This window comes from Scyliorhinus canicula, chromosome 6 (genome assembly GCF_902713615.1).
Source record: "Scyliorhinus canicula chromosome 6, sScyCan1.1, whole genome shotgun sequence".
NCBI classification, from domain to species: Eukaryota; Metazoa; Chordata; class Chondrichthyes; order Carcharhiniformes; family Scyliorhinidae; genus Scyliorhinus; species Scyliorhinus canicula.
The window spans coordinates 80,039,183-80,064,676 of NC_052151.1; the positions used below are offsets into that span (position 1 = coordinate 80,039,183).

Below are 25,494 nucleotides of genomic sequence, written 5' to 3' on the forward strand. Positions count from 1 at the left end.
AGAAAGAGTCCTGAAACAGATTTTCGCTGATCAGATATATTTAACTTACAGTGCCCTATTCGAGATAATCTTTCACTTGGAATTATCTGTGAAGGTGGTCTGAAACCACCATTCTGTATGGCTTCTCTATGAACCCATACAATATCACCTCAAAAAACTCCAAAGGGTTCACTTTAGACCCCCTCCTTCTCCTCAACTACATCTTCTCCTTTTGGAATATAAATGGAGATGCAGCAGAATTTTCTCCCTGATATGTGAGCAGAAATCATAGAATTTACAGTGCAGAAGGAGACCATTTGGACCATCGAGTCTGCACCGGCTCTTGGAAAGGGCACCCTATCCAAGCCCACACTTTCACCCTATCCCCATAACCCAGTGACCCCACCCAACACTAAGGGACATTTTGGATATTAAGGACAATTTAGCATGGGCAATCCACCGAACCTGCACATCTTTGGACTGTGGGAGGAAACCGGAGCACCCGGAAGAAACCCACGCAGACACAGGGAGAACGTGCAGACTCCGCACAGTGACCCAAGGCAGGAATCAAACCTGGGACCCTGGAGCAGTGAAGCAATTGTGCTAACCACTATGCTACCAAACGCAGGTGGGAATTTGCATAGTTTTGTGCCACCAGCCAATGCCCTGATTTGTGGACACCATGCCTAATTTCAGGGTCTCCCCTCCGCAATGATATTCCAGCAACTGTGACAGTTTATTTCAGATTTTGTAAAGTTGCTGTGAGGGAGCCTCAAAATGGAAGCGCACTCTCTCTCTTTCTCCCTCTCTATCCTTCATCTACGTGAAGACTGGACGATTGTAAGAAATTGGGTTATGAATATAGTGGGCAATTTAAGGGTTAAACACTGGCAGAGAGACTTTTTCAATCTGGAAGAGGAGGTCAGTGATGGGAGGAGCTAAGAGAGCTCAGGGACATTTTTTAAGAGCTGTGGGTGCAGAGGCACTGAGCAATATTGTGAGAAGCTGTGAAGAGAGACAGTGGCTGGAGAAAGGCTTTTGGAAGTGAGGTCTGGGGCTGGATTCTCTGACTTTCAGGCCAAGTCCTGACACTGGCTTGAGAACGGTGCCGTTTTTCGCCCACAAATCTGGCGTAAACAGCCACCGATTATCCATCTGGCTGGGGGCGAGCAGGAAGGCAGCATAGAGCACCCGGACCTAACTGCCGATACAGCGTGGATAATTGCCGGATCCATGGCCACGCAAGCGCACAGTGGCGATCTACAGTGGCCGCGCCGAGAAACATAGCGCTGGCCGCGCGTAGCCCCTACCTGTAAAATTGTGTGCTCCCCTTTGGCCGGCTGTGTGACCCGCACCATCCCCCAACAGGGCCCCCAATCCCACCCAATATCCTCCCTGCCCGCGGATCGGCCCTTCACCGACTGTGGCGGGCTGGACGGAGTCCACAGCCGCCAGGCCGAGTTCCCAACAAAGGATAGCACACGTGACCGATGCCGTCGGGAACTCGGTTGGTCAGTAGTGGAGCTTTATGGGGAGGGCCTAGAGTATGCCGCTTAGCGGCGCCACTCCCGATTTCATCGGTAACGTTGATATACCGGCCGATCGTCCCTGATCTCTGATCTGGCAACCCTTGCTTTTTTTGAGACCAAAAGTAGAGGCAGAAACGCAATGAGTTTGAGAAAAGAGAAGCTGAGTTCCCATCTGCCTGACTCTGAGTCCTTTTCCAAGTAAGATACCATTTTAAAAACAGATCAGTCTTCTCCGGAGACAAGGGAAAGACAAACAAATCAAGTGAAGCAGCCATTTGAAGAACTTCAGATAGAGTAAGAAGGGATTCTCGCAATGTGCACTGTGAGACATGTATAACTTTAGGGCCTGCACGTTTAAGCTGTATTGTGAGCTGTATGTGTGTGATCTTGCTGTTTGATGGGAAATTGAATTGTAATTTTAATAAAAAGAACGGATGGGTCTGAAGTTAAAAATGTTTAATATTGTTATTCATAATAAAGTTTTGTTTCAAAAATAACTAACCATGGAATCAATCCTGGAGTGAATCGATCTTTTCACAGTCTTTTTCTTTAAATGTTTTATTGGAACCATTTTAAAATATGTACATAAGAAAGAAGAAAAAACCAAAACCAACCGTGGCAACAGCAAATGGTCACAACATCCTTACACCCCTCCCAAAAATCTCCCCTCACTCTCCCCGCTGCCCCCCCGGTGCCTACCTGCCCCCCCCCCCCCCCCCCCCCCCCCGCCCCCGCCTTTTTAACTTTGAACCCAAACCCCTGACCAAAACAAACTGAAACCACCGTCCTCTGGTGGCGCCTCAATACTCCGTAAAAGAGTCGATGAACGGGCGGCATGTGGCGCAGCGGTTAGCACTGGGTTTGCAGCGTTGAAGGCGCGGGTTCAAATCCTGGCCTTGGGTCACTGTCCGTGTGGAGTTTGCATATTCTCCCCATGTCTGCATGGGTTTCACCCCAACAATCCCAAGATGTGCAGGTTAGGTGGATTGGTCACGCTAAACTTCCCCTTAATTGGAAAATCAAATTTGGGACTCTAAATTGTTTTTAAAAAGAAGTCGATGAATGGCTTCCACCTCGAGGTGAATCCCTCCTCTGCACCGCTGATGGCGAACTTGATTTTCTCTAAGTCCAGGAACTTTGCCAAATTGCTAACCTATACCCCTGCACTCGGCGGCTCCAGGTCCCACCAGCTCAACAAAATCCGTCCCCGGGCTATCAGGGAGGCAAAGGCCAACACATTGACCTCTCTCGCCACCTGCACTCCTGGATCGTCTGACACTTCAAATATTGCCACCTCTGAACTCAGAGTTACTGTTACCCTCAAATCTTCTATATTATATCTGGGAATCCTTTCCAAACCTGGCCCTGCCCCCTCCTTCACAACCCCTGATGTGCCAAAAGCATGTGAACATTGTTCACCGGCCTCCCTTCACACCGCCCACACCTATCGTTTACCCCTGGAAAGAACTGACTCATCCTGGACACAGTCATGCGTGCCCTCTTTGCCACTTTGAACTGGACGAGACTTAGTCTTGCGCACAACGAGGATGCATTAACGCTCCACAAACCATTACTCCATACTCCAGCCCCCAAAGCGCCACTCGGCTCTTCCTCCCACTTACGCCTTGCCTCCTCCTCCCTGTACTCTCTCTCTTCAACAGCTTCCCATATATATCCGAGACCTTGTCCTCTCCTATTTCCTCCTCAATAAGGTTGCCCTTCTATTGTTTAGATATTGGTATTATATTGCTTTCAGAGTCGCCAGGTATCAAAGGGCAGCACGGTAGCATTGTGGATAGCACAAATGCTTCACAGCTCCAGGGTCCCAGGTTCAATTCCAGCTTGGGTCACTGTCTGTGCGGAGTCTGCACACCCTCCTCGTGTGTGCGTGGGTTTCCTCCGGGTCCTCCGGTTTCCTCCCACAGTCCAAAGATGTGCAGGTTAGGTGGATTGGCCATGATAAATTGCCCTTAGTTCCAAAATTGCCCTTACTGATGGGTGGGGTTACTGGGTTATGGGAATAGGGTAGAGGTGTTGACATTGGGTAGGGTGCTCTTTCCAAGAGCCGGTGCAGACTCGATGTGCTGAATGGCCTCCTTCTGCACTGTAAAGTCAATGAAAAAATATTTTTTTTAAACGATACCACCACGAGGTTCAACCGGATATCGATCAAAGACCCAACAACCAGATAGTTAGTTCAAATTTAATAATATTTTATTTACGCACAAGATTAACTTATGCAACATAAACACTATGAGCTAAATTACACCTAATACTATGATAACCTGTACTTAACTTCAGGCACCCGGCTTAGGTCAGAGGAACAATATCCTTTGTTCGAAACTGGATCTGCTGGGTCTGGAGAAGTAACTGCTGTTCAGCTGGGCTCATCAGTCTGGTAGCGAGCGTTAAACTTGGACTTGCTTCTGGTTGTGGTGCTACAGTTGGAGATAGATGTTGCCAGAGCACCAGGTCCAAAAGAGATCGAACACATGGCACTGTCTCTCTTTACCCTTGGGGGGTTTTGCGCTGTTTTGGGCGATCCTTACGTTTGGACCCAATAATTCGACAGACTTCGATCATTGCCTTTGATCTGAGCCAATAAAGGGCCGGGTGCCTTGATGGCTGAGCATGTCCTAAGCGGTCATTGACCTTGCTGTTTGTTCATGCTTCCTGAGTAAAGGGAGTGATGCCGATGAGCCTGGAATTGTGTCGGATACCTGAGTACCAGTCCTTTGTCTTAGGGAAATGGGTCATTAGAATGCAAATGGGCTGGGGGTTTCGATACCGTCTGGTTCTCTGCTTACAAATATACATTTAGGCTCTGAGCCTGCCTGAATCTTGTATTGGCCATATTTCCCTTGAGTCTTTGCAAATGTCCATGTTTCTTTGTAAGTGGCCATTCCAGATGGCTACACACCTCCTGCTGCCACCCCCGAACTTCGCATCCAATCCAAACCTACGATTGTTGCAAATTGGCACCCACATGCTTATGCCTTACATTCGAAAATACTGTCGGCACTGATTCCACACCCTCAACACTAATACCATAACTGGGCTCGTGGAGTATTTGGCCGGCAAGAACAGAAGGAGCGCAACAATTGTGCTTGAGAACCACAACATGTTGTTAATGGACCGACGGCCGATTCCCCGGTTCCGTGATTGACGCAATGCCATGGCTGCACATAATGCATTCACCCCCTCACACAAACGTCCCTGCCAACATGGCCGCAAGGAGGGCAGTGTCGAGCTTCCGGGACGCCGAACTGGAGACCCTCTTTGATACCATGGAGGAGAGGAGGCTGATACTATACCCCGGGATGAGACAGAGTTGAGCAGACACCATTGTTCGCCGTGCCTCGGTGGATGTGGGAGCCGCCATCAGCGAGGTGGCCCGGACTGGAGGCCAGTGCAGGAAGAAACTGCATAACCTCCTCAAGGCGGCCAGAGTGAGTACCCAGCGCTATGCCCCTGGCACAAGCACCCTACCCCCAACATACATGTGACCCACCACCCCCACCCTGACCCACATGGCTGCACCCATGTCAGCCGCAATGGCCGGGTGCCCTGGCCACTGATGCCACCAGATACCCGACACCTACGGTGTATGTGTTGGGCCATCTAACACTGTTGCTGGCTGGTTCCATGGTTCCCCTGCCTGGTTGCAGGTCGCCACGCCTGGTTGTGGGTCCGCACCCACCCCAATTCCCATGCCCCAACCCCTCTCACCCCACATCCCACACCCCAACCTCTCTCACCCCAGCCCTCACCACCTCATGCCTCACTCCCATCCGGCTTTCTAAGCATAAATGCCGTCTTTTGCCTTACAGGATCAGCTGGGGATGGTCTCGGCCCATCCGGAGCCACCCACCCTCCGCGAGGGCCAGAGCAGGTGCCCTCCAGACAGCCAAGCACCGACCGAGGGAGCAATTGGAACACTAGCTTTCTGCCCGAGACGACCCAGGACACCACAACTCAGGACACCACGATTCAGGAGATGCTAGAGTTCGAGTTGGAGGAGAACACTGACTTTCCATCACAGCTATCACCAACGCCCTCCACCATTTCTGAGACTATCTGAGTTGAATTTAGGGCATAGTCAGCATAGTGGTTAGCACAGTTGCTTCACAGCTCCAAGGTTTCAGGTTCAATTCCCGGCTGGGTCACTGTGCAGAGTCTGCACGTTCTCCCTGTGTCTGCGTGTGTTTCCTCCGGGTGATCCAGTTTCCTCCCACAGTCCAAAGATGTGCGGGTTGGGTGGATTGGCTATGTTAAATTGCCCTCAGTGCCCAAAACATGTTGTGGGAGTTACTGGGTTACAGGGAAAGGGGTGATACATGAGGTTCAGTAGGGTGCTCTTTGCAAAGGGAGGTGCAGACTTGATGGGCCTATTGGCCTCCTTCTGCAGTGTACATTCTATGATTCTATGACCTCGGTTAAGCAAATTAGTGAAGAGGCTTCTGGGACACTATCTTATGTGCATCACACATTCGTTCTGGTACAGCAGATGGAGGTAGGAGGAGCCGAGGGGACGAATGGTCGGAACGTAGGCCGGAACCAGCAACCAGCTGCTGCCCAGATGGGTTCGGGTTTTTGAACTATCCAGTCCCACCTGTAGTGCAGGTGCAGACAGGGACCCAGGGACTAGAGGAAGGGATGACGGCCGGCTTCCCGCACCTGCAGATGCAGGTGGAGGAGTCCGTTCACGTGCAGCAGCAAGAAGTGGTGCTGGTCATGCGTGCTACCCAGGCCGAAACGTCATGGGTGGTGTCCGCGGTGGAGGCAATGGGGGAAACGGTGTCAAACATGGGTCAATGTGTGTGGGGCATTCTGTACAGGCGGGGCCGTGACCCAGGACAGGGCTGCCCTCTCACAGGCAACCATGTATAGAGCTACCTGAAGATTGCAGCAGCGATCCTCAACATAGCCGAGTCATCGCAGGCCATTGCTGACAGAATCAGCGGCATAGCCCAGGTGGTGGCCCAGTCACAGCAGGCCATTGCTGACAGAATCAGCGGCATAGCCCAGGTGCTGGCCCAGTCACAGCAGGCCATTGCTGACAGAATCGGCAGCATAGCCCAGGTGCTGGCCCAGTCACAGCAGGCCATTGATGAGAGCGGCGGGGGTATTGCTCAGGTGCTCACACAGACACAGAGGGAGGTGGCTGTGGTGAATGTGATTCACACCGGATTATAATCTGTATATACATGTGTCTGTATTGTGAGTGCAGTTGCACTACCAGTCCTCCAGGGGGAATAGCTCTGGGAATGCTTGAGTTGTACGGGGCTTCTCCCTTAGCTCTGCCCAGGACTCCTCCCCCGGAAGCTGCTGTATGAAAGATCAGTGCCACATGGTCAGCCGGCCAGTTCACCGAAAGTTCAATGGCTAATAGGCTGGCTCTGTTGTGAGTATATTAAAACCGCTATTCTATTCCTACAAGCACGTGTCCGTAGAATTGTTGGTTCCAACAGTGGCCCACTGACTCGCTGATGTGCCACAGACATTCAGGGTGGTGGCACACTTGCAGACTGAGATGGCCCACTCTCTGTTCTCCATGGCCACGAACGTTCAGACCCATGTCGATACCTGAGCGGGCCTCCAGGACTCGCAGCGCCAGGTGGCGAGGGACCTCGGGGGATGGCGCCGCTCGCACCCCTGTCCCTTGGCATGGAGGAGGGGAGGTAACCCCCTTACGGCCGTTTTCACTGCGTCCTTCTGGGGGCGGGGTGGGTGGCCAGCAAGCTGGCTGCCGTAATGGTGCTCCGTGCATGGGCACCGTCCCTGTCCTGTCAGAGGATCCGCGACTGCTCAACCTGTCTTCCCCCCCCCTTTAACGCCTGCGGAAAGCGCGGCCAGTGTCCGATACAGGAGCCTGCAGTCCCGTCACCCCTCCCACTCCAAGTTCTACCTTTTTTCACAGTTGCCTCAGCCAGCACGGTGGCTTCAGAATTTTGTACAGCTCATTAGAAACATGCCGTTAGGAAATCAGCCCATCTGGGGTGCAGAATTGCTGAGGCACCGGAGAATTGGTCATCAGGGCTGATAATGAGATGTGTACTGTACTTTTGGACCAGATTTTGGCATCAGAGCCGATTCTCCAGCCGATCGCGTTTCGCGATTTCAGCATGATGTCACAGAGAATCCAGCCCAGGGTACCGGTCTTACCCTAAAGAATAGGGGCGCGATTCTCCGCTGCCCACGACGGGTCGGAGAATAGCGGGAGGGCCTTCCCGACATTTTTCCCGACCTCCCGCTATTCTCTTCTCCCCCCCCCCCCCCCCCCCCCCCCCCCACACGGCCGCCCCACGACACGAATCGCTGCTCGCCGTTTTTTACGGCGAACAGCGATTCTCCCCTGGCCGATGGGCCGAGTTCCCAGGCCTTGACGGCCGTTTTCACGAATGCAAACACACCTGCTCTCACCGTTCGTGAAAACGGCTGCAAAGTGCCGTCCCAGACAACCATAGCACCGACTGGCACGGCCGCACCATGGCCGTGCCAAGGGTGGCATGGGCCCGCGATCGGTGGGCACCGATAGCGGGCAGTGGGTCCGATACCTGCTCACTCTTAGTTCCTCCGCCGCCCTGCAGGATCAGCCCGCGGGGCGGCTGAGGGGCATGACGGCCCGCGCATGCGCGGGTTTGACGCATATTCGGGATGACGTCATCCGCGCACGTCAGCCGCCATGACGCTTGGCGTGCGGGCTTAGTGACGGTCGCTAAGCCCACGATGCCGTTCTTCATGGGGCCGCGCTGCTAGCCCCGACCGGGTGGGGGAGAATTGGGTCCCGGGAAGGGGCGCGGAGGCTGCCGTGAAACACGACCAGTTTCACGGCAGCCTTTACGACTCTCCGCATTTGCGGAGAACCGCGCCCTAGGTCTGTCACCCCTGAATCCTGGCTCCGGGCTGAGAGAATCTCACCCCCTTTCTTCCTGCACCACTCTTTAAGCCCTGCTTGTAACTCACAAATCTGCTCAACCCATTGCCAATCGGCACGTGGCATGGGTAGCAATCCAAAGATGATTACTTTTGATTTTCTGCATTTAATTTTGGTCCCTAGCTTCTCAATTCTCTTAGCCGAACACCATTCCTGGTTCTTCCTTTGCCGTTAGTTCCCATGTGGACTATAATTTATTTGTTCATTTATTGCCCATCCCTAATTGCCCTTGAAGGGGGCAGTTAAGAGTCAACACTGTGGGCCTGGAGTCACATGTAGACCAGACCAGGTAAGGACAGCAGATTTCCTTCTCTAAAGGACATTAGTGAACCAGATGGGGTTTTACGACAATCGACAATAGTTTCATGGTCATTATTAGACATTTAATGCCAGATTTTTATTGAATTCAATTTCCGTTATATGCTGCGATGGGAATCAAACCTGGCTACCCAGAGTTTTTACCCAGGGTCTCTGAATTACTGGTCGATGACAATACCACTACACCACTGCCATGATAATTGGACACCCCACATTCCACACCACGTTCCCTCTAGCTGTAAGATGTCTTTAATCCTGGCACTGGGTAGGCAACTCAACTTTCTGAGCTCCGGGCCGTTGCTGCTGAGAACAGTATCTATCACCTGACTATCGTATGTCCTATCACTACCTCATTCCTCTTCATTCCCCATAGTGCCATGGACAGTCCATGCCTCCACCTTGCAGTCCTTTTCCTCATCCATTCAGGAGGAAAGTACCTTGTATATCGAGCAAGGTTGGGTGTGTGAGGCTCCTCCATAACTACATGTTGGGTCTCCTTACCAACCTAACTGCAGTCACAACCTCCTATCCCTGAGCATTGACCAACACTAAAGTTCTTCCTAACCTCAGGGGTGTTGCTGCCTCCTGCAACAAATTGTTCAGATAACATTCACAGTTCCTGATACCCCACAATATTCGTAACTCAGAAAAATATATCGACTTTACACAGTAATGTTTAGTTAAATACAAAATACAAACAAAACCAGAATAAGATGCCCTCACTCTCCAAACTCCCAATTGTTTGCTCTGTAAATTTTTTGCTGCCATTGACCTCAGTTCATTTGTGTTGCGGGAGGGATCCAACCCCCCCTTAGGTAAACAATCTGAGGTTACTAGGTCACTTTGGTGTGACCTTTGATCTTCCTGCTTGATTTACCAGACCCTTCCTTTCAACATTAACTGTCTTATTTCTGTGGCCCAGAGTAGTTTATAATAATAATCTTTATAGTGTCACAAGTAGGCTTACATTCCCGTAACAGCCTCCCCGAACAGGCGCCGGAATGTGGCGACTAGGGGCTTTTCACAGTAACTTCATTTGAAGCCTACTCGTGACAATAAGCGATTTTCACACTGCAATGAAGTTACTGTGAAAAGCCCCTAATCGCCACACTATGGTGCCTGTTTGAGTACACTGAGTGAGAATTCAGAATGTCCAATTCGCCTCACAAGCACATCTTATGGGACTTCCTTGTCTACCTAAGGGTCTGCTGACATTCACTGTTGAGATGGATCATAGGCCTCTGGTCCACATTATCCACAAGGATCTGAACGACATGACGCCTCAGTTGCAGCGCATCCTCCTCAAACCCAGAAGGTACGACTTTGACTTAGTGTACATGCCTGGCAAGGAGCTCATCATTGCTGATGCATTGTCCCGCTCCATCACATTGCCTAGTGAACCGCTGGAAATCATCCGGCACATTGAATCACATGTGCAGCTGTGTGCTCGCACCCTCCCGACATCTGATGAGAAGGTGGTTCGTATCCACAAGGAGACAGCCAAAGACACCCTCTTGCAACGTGTCATGCACCACCTTGCCAATGGTTGACTGAAAGGGCAGTGCCCTCAATTTTACAATGTAAAGGACGACCTGACGGTGATTGATGGTATCCTCCTCAAGCTGGACCGGACTGTCATTCCACTCAGTCTCCAGAGCTTGGTGCTCCACCAAATCCATGAGGGCCACCTGGGCGTCAAGAAGTGCAGACGCAGAGCCAGGCAGGCTGTAGACTGGCCCGATATTAGCCAGGACATCTCGAACATGGTCCTCAACTGTGCGCCCTGTCAATGCTTCCAACCAGCGCAGAGCAAGGAGACGCTCCAGCAGCATGAAATCGAGACCACCCCATGGTCCAAGGTTGGCATTGACCTCTTTTGTGTGAATGGTCGTGACTACGTGTTGATTATTGACTATTTCTCCAATTACCCTGAAGTCGTGAAGCTCTCAGACTTCACATCTTGGACCGTCATCAAGGCCTGTAAGAAGATGTTCTCCAGGCATGGTATCCCACTCACTGTCATGAGTGACAAGGCCCGTGCTTCAACAGCCAAGAGTGGTCTATGTTAGCCAAGTCATACCATTTCAAACATGTCACTTCCAGCCCACACTACCTGCAGTCCAATGGGAAGGTTGAGAAAGGGGTGCACACTGTGAAACAGCTCATCTGCAAGACCGCGGATTCTGCTTCTGACGTCTACCTCGCGTTGCTTATGTACAGGGTGACCCCATTGTCCACTGGCATGTCGCCGGCTCAACTCCTGATGAACAGGGACCTGCGGACGACACTTCCAGCCATACACTTGCCCAACCTGGATCACCTCCCAGTGCTGTAGAAGGTGCAGCAGCTCCGAAACCAGCAAAAGCAGGGCTATGTGCTCATGCCACCGATTTGCCCGTGTTATCCCCGGCAGACACTGTCAGGATCAAGATACTGGATGGTGGCTGGTCTGCTCCAGCTGTCGTTGTTCGACAGGCTCCGCCCCGCTCCTATGTTGTACGTATGGCTGATGGTTCTGTTGTGCAACGAAACAGATGGGCACTGCGCAAAGTTGCCTGCCTGCAACCACATTCTTCTCAATTTCCGTCCGTTGTTTTGCCACCTCCTGATACCTCGAACTACGAGGCCACCAGTCAGACTTCCATCCCGTCTGATCATCTAATTCCTGAAACACGGCTTCAGCCATGGCAGAGGCAGAAGAGACCCCCTCCACCATGCATGCTCATGCGGACTCACGCCGACCGGTGAAGGCCCTTAGCCAGCCGTGGTGCTGGTCAGCGGGGCGCCAAAGGCCGTTCGCGTCGGTTGGCGGGGCGGCAACCACTCCGGCATCAGGCCTAGCCCCTAAAGGTGGGGAGAATTCCGCACCTTTGGGGAGGCCCGACGCCGGAGTGGTTCGCGCCACTCCGGTACGCCGGGACCCCCCGCCCCACCGGGTAGGGGAGAATCCCGACCTAGATCTGTTCAAAGTCTATCACATTTAACACGGTGGTAGAACCACAAAACATGATGGAGCGTATCCTCAATGTGAAGACGAGACTTCACCCGGTCGATGCTGGGTTCGTCTTCCCGGTTCATTCCTTTTTTGTGTTTTCATAGCGGTTGAATGCAACTGAGTGGCTTGCTAGGTCATCTTAGAGGACATTTGAGTCAATCACGATGCTGATGTCTGGAGTCACATGTCGGGCAGACCAGTCAAGGATGGCAGATTTTCTCCCCTGAAGCATATCAGTGAACCAGATGGATTTTTACGACAATCAGAAATAGCTTCATGGTCATCATTGAACTTTTAATTCTAGATAATATATTCAGTTTAAATTCCACCATCTGTCATGTAGAGATTAGAATCTGGGTCCACAGATCTTTACCCTGGGTCTCTGGATTCCAAGTCCAGACTTTAAACTGAATCAGGCTCAGACAAGCACATGAAGACATGGAGTTGACCTATGAAAGCCCTGACTCCACATCTTACCAATGAGAATGAGACCCAATTCACCCTCACATCACTCAACGGACCAGAATCTGATGAAAGGATCTGACCAGTTAGGTCCAAAATATAACTCCATCAGGCCTAGCCAGAGACAGAATCTTCTTCATCAGGGAATAAGGTGGCACCAAACAAAAAAGAAGGAAAAGCTTTACATGAAAAATCTGGAACTGGGTAGCTGGAATTGATCATCTAATTCCTGAAACTGGCTAACCTCCCCTCCACAACAGGTCCCAAACTGCTCCAGACCATTCACCTCCCAAGATTCAAATGTCGAGTCCAAACCACCAGGTAGGAAAAGGTGATTATTGCAAATAGGAACCAGTGAAGACAGGGAAAGGAGCTTGAAGTGCTGTCTAAACGGCTTCCAAATCCTATGGGAAGAGACCACCATTGGTTTGGAGGAAAATTCATCAGGGGAAAAGGGAAACAGTGCAGCAATTATTGCACAAAGAGTAGAAATAGAAGCAGGAACGAGCTTCCATTTGTCCCCAAATAAACCAGGGGTTGCTGAATCACACTTTTTGGAATGCTAGCTGCCCAGTCAAAGTACAATAAGCTGGGGAGGGAAAAACCCCACCTGTCTGTCCCTTTGGAGCAGAACACTACGGATTCTAGGAGTCTTACCTGCCCAAATAAAAGAGGATATCAGTTTGTTGACCTTGGTAAAAAGGGATTTAAGGAGAAAAACCTCAGGATCAGGTTCATTTTACGGGTTTGAACCCTACAAGCCAAGGATAGGGGGAGGTTGTTCCACCTCTGCAAATCTGCTTTGATATTGTTAATCAGACTCGTGTAATTTAACTTATGAAGTGAGGCCCAGTAATAATAATAATAATGGCTTATTGTCACGAGGAGGCTTCAACGAAGTTACTGTGAAAAGCCCCTAGTTGCCACATGTCAGCGCCTGTTCAGGAGGCCAGTACGGGAATTGAACCCACGCTACTGGCATTGTTCTGCATTACAGAATGGGCCACCCGGGCACCCAGATAGCGAAAGCTTGTCTTTACAAAGCAAAAAGGCAATACCGCCAGTTTGGCTCGCCTCCCATGGGGGTTATCTGGGAAACATTCACTCTTACCCGTGTTCAATTTGTACCTACCCAGAGAAGGAGCCAAAGGTGACATACAGTGCAGAAGGAGGCCAATTGGCCCATTGAACAAAGAACAAAGAAAAGTACAGCACAGGAACAGGCCCTTCGGCCCTCCAAGCCTGTGCCGACCATACTGCCTGTCTAAACTAAAATCTTCGACACTTCCTGGGTCCGTATCCCTCTATTCCCATCCTATTCATGTATTTGTCAAGATACCCCTTAAATGTCACTATTGTCCCTGCTTCCACCACCTCCTCCGGCAGCGAGTTCCAGGCACCCACTACCCTCTGTGTAAAAACTTGCCTCGTACATCTTCTCTAAACCTTGCCTCTCGCACCTTAAACCTATAATTGATAATGCTTAAACTGGTAATTGACCCCTCTACCCTGGGAAAAAGCCTCTGACTATCCACTCTGTCTATTCCCCTCATAATTTTGTAGACCTCTATCAGGTCGCCCCTCAACCTTTGTCGTTCCAGTGAGAACAAACCGAGTTCATTCAATCGGTCCTCATAGCTAATGCCCTCCATACCAGGCAACATCCTGGTAAATCTCTTCAGCACCCTCTCCAAAGCCGCCACCTCCTCTGGTATTGAGTCTGCACCGACCCACTTAATCCTTCACTTCCACCCTATCCCCGTAACCCAATAACCCCTCCTAACCTTTTTGGTCACGAAGGGCAATTTTTCATGGCCAATCCACCTAACCTGCACGTCTTTGGACTGTGGGAGGATACCGGAGCACCCGGAGGAAACCCCTGCAGACACGGGGAGAATGCGCAGACTCCGCACAGACAGTGACCCAGCGGGGAATCGAACCTGGACCCTGGTGCTGTGAAGCCACAGTGCTATTCACTGATAAGCAACTTCATTATGTTGTCTAGAGGAGACTAGATCCGTAATATAAAGAAGTAGGTCATCCTCGTAAGGGGACACTTGATGCTCCACCCCTCCCCGACCAATCCCCCTCCACTTACAGGAGGACCTCAATGCGAGAAAGCATTGCTATTTCCAGAACAAACAGGGGTGGGGAAAGTGAGCAGCCCTGCCTAGTGCCCCTATTCAAAGGAAAATAATCAGAGTTCAAAGCGTCCACGCGCTTAGGGCGCGTTTCAACACATCTACGGCATCCGTTTAAGCATTATCCATGGGTTTGTTAAAGAGCTCAGAATGTGGGGCTGCTTTTATGGCAAAACCGTCTATAAGGTTCCTGCAGTAACCAACCAGTCCTAAAAATGACCAGAGTGCTGTAACATCTTGATGCAAGGGCAATTTTACAATTGAATCTATCTGTTTCTGTTCTATCACACGCTTACAGTGTGTGATGACCGTACCTAAATAAGTGACCTTTTCCTGGAGAATTTGGGCTTTTTTGGGGTTGATTTTGTATCCAATTTCTGTTAGGAGTCCTAATAGTTCCGAAAGAAGCGAAATGTGCTCTTCCTTGGTGTCAGTCTGTAGAAGCAAGTCGTCCACATACTGAACGAGGCATTCAGGCCGGGAAAAGTTTGCTAATCCGTTCGGCAATTGTCTGTGAAAAATGGAGGGGGAGTTGTGGAAGCCTTGTGGAAGGCACACCCACGTGTACTTCTGTCCCTGGAAAGTGAACGCAAATTTGTACTGGCATGTTTTGTGCAGTGGAATGGACAAAAAGCCATTGCTAATGTCCAAAACCGTAACAATTTTGACTGAAGCCCCTGTTTTAACATTGTCTCGGGACTCATGGCAATGGTGGGGGCTGCTAACGGAGCCACTTTCTTTAATTCCCTATAATTGATGGTCAGTCGCCATGAACCATCTGGTTTTCTTACGGGCCAAATCGGGGCATTGTTCATTGATGCTACAGGCCGAATTACTCCTTGGTCCAATAAACTCTGGATTACTTTGGCTATCTCTCCCTCGGCTTGCTGTGGAAAACCATATTTTTTCTGGGGCTTAGGATCGGGACCTGTAATGTTGACCACTCCTGGGATTTTACCGCAATCGTGCTTGTGTTGGGCAAACTATGCTTTACGTCTCTTCAAGACTTCTCTAACCGTTTTGTTTCAGGTAATGGTTTGTGGATCAAATCAGTACTCTCCCACTGAGCTAATCTTGTGTGCGTAGTCTCCTACTGTGATCGTGGTGGGGGCTTGTGCTACTCTGGCCATTTTCCACACACATTTATTTACACGGTCGAAAGAAAGGTTGTGTGAGCTCATAAACCTTATTCCCAAGATGTGTTCTGCTATCTGGAGTAATTCTACCAAAACTACTGAGTACTTAGTTTTAATGTTACCAATCTGGATATCCACTGAGGCTGTAATGTGTTCCTGTTGGAGGTGACCTGTGAAGTCGATAAGAGTAATGGTGTCTGTATTGGGCTATATATCGCGCTGGTACATCGTGGAGGAGTTTAACATGGTTCGGAACCCTCCTGTGTTCCAAAGTAACTCTACTGGATGCCCCCGGATCGTGCCTGCAACAACCGGTCTTCCGGACTTATTCCAAAGTGAGTCGTAGACCCATGTTGGGGAGTCCGAACACCGTCAATTGGTGCCATTTATGACCAAATTATCTGCTCGGGCTCTAACGCTGTGGATCGGTCTGGCATTGTTCCTAAGGGGGGCATTTTTGGGCAGATTCTGTTGCTGTTTCGGGGGGGTGGGGGCATTGCATTCTCGGGCGTAATGTATCCTGTGTCCACAGTTGTAGCATTCCTGCACCTTAGGGTGCTGTGTGTTACATCTGCCTTCATTTACCCATGCTTTGGTTGCCCTTACTGGATTCATGTTGGCATCTACTCTTTCCTGGTCTCTCTTTTTCTGTTGAGACTGTTCCCAAGCTCTAGATAATCGCTTCAGTACCCACACTTCATTGTGTGCTGGGTCTGAGGGGTCGTACTTCGCACATGCCTTTTGTCCTGCCTCCGTGGCGTGGTTGACTAGAATACAGGTCCATTTGGCCGTATTGTCGACAGTTAGATGGGCGTGGGCTAAATCACTGAATACTGCAGTGAAGTGGATCCAGAGGCATCCAGCAAATGCTGTTGGATGCTCTCCCTTTTTCTGTCTACACCGGTTGAGTCCTTCTACTGGGTTTCCTCTGTTGTAGCCAATGGCTCCTAAAATGGCTGTCTTCATATCTTGGAGACGACCTCCTCCTACATTTTGTGGGCGGGAAGGCTGAATTAACCGACGGGTCAAGGCTCATTACAATGAGCTTTACTTCTTCCTGCTCGACCAGACCATACATGACGTCTGTTGCCGAACTCATTCGAAAAAATGGTGTGGGTCTGACGTGGGGTGAAAAGTCTCAGTTTTATTGCGGGCATCTCTTAACTGGGTGATGGTTAGTGGGGTGGTGTAAACAAAATCGGCTTGGTCTCTACGCTGCATGGTGATGGGATTCATTGGCTTGGGTGCTGCCTATGCAGTCGGTGGTGCGGGTGCTTTCCTTTTCAGGGCCTGGGGGGCTCTATTCTGACTTTCTGTCTCGTTCATGTATCGATGGGCCGTTTAATTAAGTTCCTGCCAATCGGGGCAGGTTGATGGAAAAAGTGAAGTCGTATGGGGTTCAGGGTGAATTTACTAGATGGATAAAGAACTGGCTGGGCAACAGGAGACAGAGAGTAGTGGTGGAAGGGAGTGTCTCAAAATGGAGAAGGGTGACTAGTGGTGTTCCACAGGGTTCCGTGCTCGGACCACTGTTGTTTGTGATCTACATAAATGACCTGGAGGAAGGTATAGGTGGTCTGATTAGCAAGTTTGCAGATGATACTAAGATTGGTAGAGTTGCAGATAGTGAACGGGACTGTCAGAGAATATAGCAAAATATAGATAGATACATTGTAGAGTTGGGCAGAGAAATGGCAGATGGAGTTCAATCCAGGCAAATGTGAGGTGATGCATTTTGTAAAATCTAATTCAAGAGCAGACTATATGGTCAATAGGGTGGTCAAGAAGGCATACAGCATGCTTGCCTTCATTGGACGGGGTATTGAGTACAAGAGTTGGCAGGTCATCTTACAGTTGTATATGACTTTGGTTAGGCCACATTTGGAATACTGCATGCAGTTCTGGTCACCACATCACCAGAAGGATGTGGATGCTTTGGAGAGGGTGCAGAGGAGGTTCACCAGGATGTTGCCTGGTATGGAGGGTGCTAGCTATGAAGAAAGGTTGAGTAGATTAGGATTGTTTTCATTGGAAAGACGGAGGTTGAGGGGGACCTGATTGAGATCTACATAATTATGAGAGGTATGGACAGGGTGGATAGCAACAAGCTTTTTCCAAGAGTGGGGGGGGGGGGGGGGGGGGGGGGGCAATTACAAGGGGTCATGATTTCAAGGTGAGAGGGGGAAAAGTTTAAGGGAGATGGTCGTGGAAAGTTTTTTTACGCAGAGGGTGGTGGGTGCCTGGAGCACTTTGCCAGCGGAGGTGGTAGAGGCGGGCACAATAGCATCATTTAAGATGCATCTAGACAGATATATGAACAGGCGGGGAACAGAGGGAAGTAGATCTTTGGAAAATAGGCGACAGGTTTAGATAACGAATCTGATCGGCGCAGGCTGGTAGGGCCTGTGCTGTAATTTTCTTTATTCTTTGTTTGTTCTAACTGTGGGCCAAAGTATCTCTGAACCCATTCTGAATGGATAGCAGTGATTACAATCTTGCAATTTGCTGCCTGCACTTGGCATGATCCACCCACCGAACGCTGCCTCTGTTCCGTGGTGGATCTGCGGATTGCTCGTAGGGCTGCCTTTAAATCCTCACATAGTTTTCTCAACTGTTCTACTTGGTTTTCCGTTTCCTTTCTTACCAAAACCGCACATTGCGTGTCCTGGTAGGCCTTATCATATTGAATCTGAAAGCTACTTAGGTGGGCGAGATAAGATTGGTGAGCCCATTTGACATCAGCCATCTCCAAGTCCTTTGCTGCAAGCTGCTCTCGGAGTTGCTCGTTTAATCTCTCACACTCGCTAAAATTTCCCTCTCTACTTTCTTTCTCCTCAAGCTGTCTACGGAGCTCCTCTGTGCCTCGCAATTGTGCCAAGCAGGACACGACTGCCATCGGCTTACGAACTGGTTTCTTAAGGGGCTGGTTTAGCTCACGGCTAAATCGCTGGCTTTGAAAGCAGACCATGGCCGGCCAGCAGCACTGTTCAATTCCTGTACCAGCCTTCCCGAACAGGCGCTGGAATGTGGCGACTAGGGGCTTTTCACAGTAACTTCATTCAAAGCCTACTTGTGACAATAAGCGATTTTCATTTTTTCATTTCATTTCAACTCTACGCAAGTTCTTCTTGTGGATCTCAGTCAGGTTGTCCCACCAAGTTTGTCCTATGCTGCCAGGACCTGTTTCCTCATTCACACAAAACTCAGACCATAGGGGCCATCCTTTCCCCTTTAGGTATTTCCTAATCTCTTCTTCCCATATGGACACTGTTCTGCTCTGTTGGTCGCTGCGATCTCCGGCTCTTGTGGATGCATAAGGCGTTCCATTGTCTTCATTGCCATTTCTACGATTATCTCTGTTTGGGACAAGGGGGAATAATGCGGTGGTGCAAACATGGGTACGGTCAAGCTATTTTCCAGTTTACGCAACTCCCGAAAGTTTCACGCAGCAAAATCTATCGAGGTTACCTTATGTCCCTTGTTAGTACGCATGCAAATTACACACTTCCGAATTTTAGACGTTTGATCGATACTGATCTTACCGTTGTGGTTTCTTTCACTTTTCCAATTTGGATTTCTAATTCAAACGTCTTTGTTGTTTCTCTCAGAGTGACACAGTCACTTCTTGGTCGAGTCCCGTCAGATGTCGCCAATAACTGTTGTCTTTTTTTTACCTACTGTAAATAAGGCCATCAATAAGATTGCCCTTCATTCTTTGGATATCAATATTATATTGCTCAGAGTCGCCAGGTATCAAATAATACCACCACAAGGATCAACCGGATATCGATCAAAGAGCCAAACATCAGTTAGTTAGTTCAAGATCAAGGGTACTTTATTTACACACACAATTAATCATGCAACATAGACATTACTAGTTAAACTACACCTATCAACTATGACAATCTGTATTTAACTTCAGACACCCGGCTTAGGTCAGAGGAACAGTGGCCGTTGTTCAATTCTGGATCTATCGGGTCTGAAGAAGTAACTGCTGCTCAACTGGGCTCATAGTCTGGTAGCGGGCGTTGAACTTGAACTTGCTGCAATTGGAGGTAGATGTTGCCGGAGCGCCAGGTCCAAGAGAGGCCGAATACACGGTGGTCTCTCTCTTTTTCCTTGGGGATTTTCATGCTCTTTTGGGCGGTCCTTCATTTTGGACCCCACTAATTGGGTAATTCTTGATCACTGTGTTCGATTTGAGCCAATAAAGGGGCGGATGCCTTGATGGCTGGGCGTGTCTTAAGCGGTCATTGACCCTGTTGTTTACGCTTCCTGAGTGCAGGGAGTGGTGCTGAAATGTCTGGGATTGAATTGATTGCTTAAGTTCAGTCTTTTGTCTAACGGAGATGGGCCATTAAAATGCTAATGGATTGGGGGTTTCGATACCGTCTGGATTCTTCGCTCACAAATATATATTCAGGCTCTGAGCCTATCTGAACCTTGCATTGTCCATTTTTCCCGTTATGCTTTGCAACCATCCATGTTCCTTATTGTAAGTGGCCATCCCAGATGGCTACAGTCCGCTACATGTACCAGGCTCAGCCTGATACAATTTAAGATTGTTCACCGGGCTCACATGACAGTGGCCCAGATGAGCAAATTCTTTGGGATGGAGGACAGGTGTGCAAAATGCGCGGGCGGACCAGTGAACCATGGCCACATGTTTTGGATATGTCCAAAGCTTAAGGTATTTTGACAGGGGTTTGCGGACATCATGTCCATGGTGTTAAAAACAAGGGTGGTGCTGAGTCCAGAGGTGGCGATTTTCGGGGTGTCAGAAGACCCGGGAATCCAGGAGGAGAAAGAGGCAGACATTCTGGCTTTGCTTCCCTGGTAGCCCGGAGACGGATACTATTAGCATGGAGGGTCTCAAAGCCCCGAAGACGGAGACCTGGCAATCGGATATGGCTAGCTTTCTCTGTTTGGAGAAAATCAAGTTCGCATTGGATGGTCACTGTTAGGGTTCACCCGGAGGTGGCAACCGTTCACCGACTTCTTGAGGGCTTATTGTCAAGATTATCCAGAGGATTGGGATACACGAATTCCATTCGTACTGTTTGCAATTAATAAGTCAACCAAATTGCGTCCTTTTTAACTATTTTTTGGTCATGAGGTAAGAGGACCACTTAAATTGATTTAGGAAAAGTTAGTGAGTGAGAAATTGGCAATTACATTATTGCATTACGTGTCAAATTTTAGGGAATGATTAAAAAGGGCAGGTGAGCCCCCTGCCCCATGACCCCCCCAATGCCCTAACTCACCTGATTGGGGTTGTGGGGAGGTCCTCAAGCTCCATGCACCCCACAATTTAGGGGCAGGGCACCCCTGGGCCCAATCACCACAGGCAAATTACCATTCGAACATCTTGGCATGGCCAGCCAGGGCGACAGGCCGGCATCAGCAGTACCAGGGTAACACCCTGCCCAGATTCCAACCACCCAGGAGTCTCCAATTGCCTGGGAGATATCCCAAATTGCAGTATACCTGGTCCCCATTTGTGAGGACCAATACTGATCGGTGCCCAGCCGGGGTCTCCTCAGCGAGGCCGATAGATCCCAGGTGCCAGTTCAATCTGACAAAAATAGAGTTAAGTGAGTTTTTAAACTTAACCTAACTCTGCGAGTCTTTGTCCCACCTCTTTTGGATGTGATCCAGGTGGCGACGTCTTGAGAGATCTCGTTCGATCTTGCGAGGCGTAACGACTGACCAGAATCCTAGAAGAGGCCTGTCCCGGGATCTACCAGCCGCATCCCTTTCCGATTTTGGTGGGATGTAGCTGGTAAATCGCACCCATTGTGTGCAGCTTAGGGAGATTCGGAAGTCAGTGGGAGGAGGCAAAGGTTAAAGCAGTCAGTTCAGTTTTAGTTTTTGGCTGGAAGGTGAGCTAAGAAGGTTTTCTGAAGAAATACAGCCAGAGATTCTGCAATATTCTGGCTGGGAGGCGGCCAGGTCTCTTTATTTAAAGCAGTCTCAAACGTTCTCTCTTTCTCAAAGTGGTGTATTCAAGACATCTCTGTCCATCAAGTTTTCCTGAGTGCTACCTGCATTTATAAGTGGATTGGGATCTGAGATTGTTCTGTTGTTTGAGTGGAAGTAAAGTTAGCAGTTAGGGGTTATTGTGTCACTGCAAGTCTGGCAGCATCTGTAGGGAGAGAAAAGAGCTAACGTTTCAAGCCCAATGACTCTTTGTCAAAGCTAACAGACAGGGAAAGTGGGAAATATTTATACTGTGGAGTGAGCATGAAAGATGAGATTTAAGAGATTTGTTTTAGAGTTCAGCCCCAAAACCATTTCTCCAATCTATGACTCATCTTTCATTCTCACTCCACAGTATAAATATTTCCCACTCTCTCTGTCTGTTAGCTTTGACAAAGAGTCATCAGACTCGAAACGTTAGCTCTTTTCTCTCCCTACAGATGCTGCCAGACTTGCTGAGATTTTCCAGCATTTTCCCTTTCGTTTCAAATTCCAGCATCCGCAGTAATTTCCTTTTATTTATTGTGTCACTGCATTGTTTTAGCATTGCTTAAAGGGTAACTGTAAAGTATTTTCTTGTGTGATGTTCAAGATACTTCAATAGTGTGTTAGTAATTAAGTTTGTTTATCCCTATTTTGCGTGAAATCACTGATGGAATGAAGTATCCTTTCCTCACAGTCTTAAAAAATTAAAATAAGTATTGGGGTGTCTGTTCCGTATTCTAGCTACTGTTGGGATTTGGTCTGGGATCATAATAACTACTAAGTATATTTTAATTCTAACACTATTACCGTGTTCTTTGTTGTCTGTATTTGATTATGGCTTACTTTTCTTAATTCTGTTTCATTTCTTTTTTTTCTCATTTAAATCTAATTTTGATTTTGTCCCTCACCCACCCGCTTTACCTTCTCTCCTATATTTCCAAGGTAAACCTTCCTCATTCCATTAGGTAAGCTCTGTTCAAATGTTTTGGATCTAAATAGAATTTAAATGGAATAGGAGCAGTGCTCCCAGGATTCTAATAATCTTCATCTTTTTTCTTTACAGGAGTCAGTATGACATCTGTGTCCAGTGTCGGGATTGTCCGCACCCTGCTAATTTCCCTAATCATTTTGGGCTGTTTTTTAGCCATGGTGTTGCTGTATGTCAAACCGTCTAATAGCTGGATTTATGCCACATCAAAACTCGGTGTGAAAAACCCCTTTGTGACAAGTGCTGAAGAGAATGAAACTATTGTGCTCATTTGGCTTTGGCCTTTTGGTCAGCCATTTGAGCTCAATTCTTGTGAATCTGAGTTTAACATCCATAAATGCCACTTAACTGCGGATAAAAATCTCTATAACAAATCCGATGCTGTCCTTTTCCATCACCGAGACATGAGTGGAGACTTGTCCAATCTGCCCAAACAACCTCGGCCAACATTTCAGAAATGGGTTTGGATGAACCTGGAGTCACCGACCCACTCTCCAAAAAAGAATGGACTCGACCGTTTCTTCAACTTGACCTTGACATATCGGCAAGGTTCAGATATCGTCGTGCCTTATGGGTCCCTGATAATAAACAGAGTGCCATTAGATTTTAAACTGCCTAAGAAAAGCAATCTGGTGTGTTGGGTTGTGAGCCATTGGAACACTAACCATGCCAGAGTGAAGTTCTACAATGAATTCCGCAAATACATTAATATCAACGCTTACGGTCAAGCCTTTGGGGAACGTCTAAGTGATAACAACTTGATGCCTACCATATCTAGTTGTAAGTTCTACCTTGCCTTTGAGAATTCAGTCCATGAAGATTACATAACTGAAAAGCTCTACAATGCTTTGCGTGCTGGCACCGTGCCTGTGGTCCTGGGGACATCTAGAAAAAACTATGAAAATCACATTCCGGCCGATTCTTTCATTCATGTGGATGATTTCCACTCAGCTAAAGAGCTTGCGGATTACCTGCACAAACTGGACGGGAATGAAGATTTGTACATGACCTACTTCAAATGGAGGAAACACTACTCAGTACGGACAGTTCGTTTCTGGGATGAACACGCATGTAGCGTGTGTGAGAACATAAAACGATATCAAAAATATAAATCATGTTCCAATTTGGAGAAATGGTTTTGGGGCTGAACAAATCTCTGTTAAATATCATGGATCATCAGCAATATCTATCAAATTCAATTGATTTCTTGCTCCAAAGCAAAATCTTTTCACTTCCTGTTTTAAGCTTTGTTTAACCAAAAATAACTCAACAGCTCTTTCCTGCTTATGGGAGAATTCGTCATGTTCTGAAACTGCAGTAGTGGAATTCTGGGCATCAAATTCTTATTTTAAATTGAATTGCGCTGGAAAATGTGACTGCTTTCCAATGTGAATTATTTTATTTGAAAGAAATTTCAAGTTGCCTTCCCCCTTTCATTGATCATTGCCAAGAGTAGAAAAAAATATCAGAAAAAAAGAAATCACCTTTACTAGGAATTATGAATTACACATCCTGAAACAGATGGTATAACCAATCTGTATATTTTAACTGGAGAAAGATTGTTCGTCTTATATGGTAGTTTCAAGAAAATAACTTTGAATAATTTATAAACACTGTAAATTCCATCCATATTGAGTAGAGTGCTAATGATTATTTTCAGAATTTATAATCTTATATGAGGCTGGATCTCAAACCTTGGCTATTGTCGTTACTTTTTGTACAAAGTGGATGAGGTGACCTGGGATCCAAGACATTTATTCTGTGATTTGACAGGTAGTAAGACTCAGCCACCAGCTGAAAATGAACACATTCTCTACCATTTATTGCAGGCACTTTGAACTCCTGTCTGCTTATCGAATAGCCAGCAGAGGTGCAATGGGCTCAAATTTAATAACTGCCATCATGTCCAACCAGCAGTTAGAATAGAGACTTTTAATACCTTACCCACCACTAGTTTGCTGACAGAAGCTTGAAATTTCAGACTATCATCTTTGGAAATGCAGGCCAGGTTCTGAAGACATTCAAACTGCCAATTTAAACTGAGGCCTGAACAAGGCCACATTGGTGGCCTCTATACCTGTCAAAACCTGTCATGAACCACTGTCAGAGCCAATAGAGGGCCAAAGTATGTTTGTTCTAAAGATTTTTTAGTTTATATTTAAGTCAAGTGGAGCAGCAATGTTCTTCTGGCCCCCATACAGAAACCCCAGGGCAGCACAGTAGTACAGTGGGTAGCACTGTTGTTTCACAGCGCCAGGGTCACAGGTTCGATTCCCACCTTGGGTCACTATCTGTGTGGAAACTGCACTTCTCCCTGTGTCTGAGTGGCTTTCCTCTGGGTGCTCCGGTTTCCTCCGACTAGTCCCGAAGGATGTGGGGCGAGATTCTCCGCAAATGCGGAGAATCGTAAAGGCTGCCGTGGGACAGGCCGTGACCCACGGCAGCCTTCACGCCCACTTCCGGGAGCGATTCCCCCCCCCCCCCCCCCCCCCCCCGGGGGGGGCTAGGAGCGCGGCCCCGTGCGGCATGGCGGCACGGCCTTGACGACGGTCGTCAAGGCCGCACGCCAAGCATCGCGCCGGCTGATGCGGCCAGTGACGTCAGCCGTGCATGCGCAGGTTGGATAACGCCAACCCGCGCATGCGCAGTTGCCGTCTTTTCCCTCAGCCGCCCCGCAAGACGTGGCGGCTTGATCTTGCGGGGCGGCAGAGGGAGAAGAGTGCGTCCGTTACGGACGCACGGCCCGTGATCGGTGGGCACCGATCGCGGGCCTATGCCCCCCTTGGCACGGCCATGGTACTGCCGTGCCAATCAGGCCCCCAGATGCCCCAAACGGGCATCTGCTGCCCGTTTCACGACGGCAGCAAGCAGGTGTGTTTGCTGCCGTGTTGAAACGGGCGTGAAGACCCGGCCGCTCGGCCTCAGAGAATCGCCGCTCGCCGTTTTTTACGGCGAGCGGCGATTCGTGGCGTGGGTCGGGCGTGGGGGGGGGGGGCTGAATAGCGGGAGGGCGTGAAAAATGTCGGGAGGCCCTCCCACTATTCT

At 48.9% G+C, this 25,494-nt stretch overlaps 1 protein-coding gene across 4 annotated transcripts in view; it reads left to right on the forward strand.

Annotated features, from left to right (window-relative positions):
- Window positions 1–24,771, forward strand: part of LOC119967269 (4-galactosyl-N-acetylglucosaminide 3-alpha-L-fucosyltransferase 9-like) — a 167,785-nt gene extending 143,014 nt beyond the window's left edge. For 3 of the 4 annotated variants that reach the window (XM_038799575.1, XM_038799574.1, XM_038799576.1), the window contains one exon: window positions 22,525–24,771. In XM_038799575.1, the coding sequence (XP_038655503.1) occupies window positions 22,533–23,597 (1,065 nt within the window). In that variant the 5' untranslated portion in view covers window positions 22,525–22,532 and the 3' untranslated portion in view covers window positions 23,598–24,771. Of the gene's footprint in view, window positions 1–22,353; window positions 22,427–22,524 lie in introns of those variants that run through there. The other variant, XM_038799577.1, reaches the window with a different exon arrangement.
- Window positions 24,772–25,494: the final 723 nt, after the last annotated feature.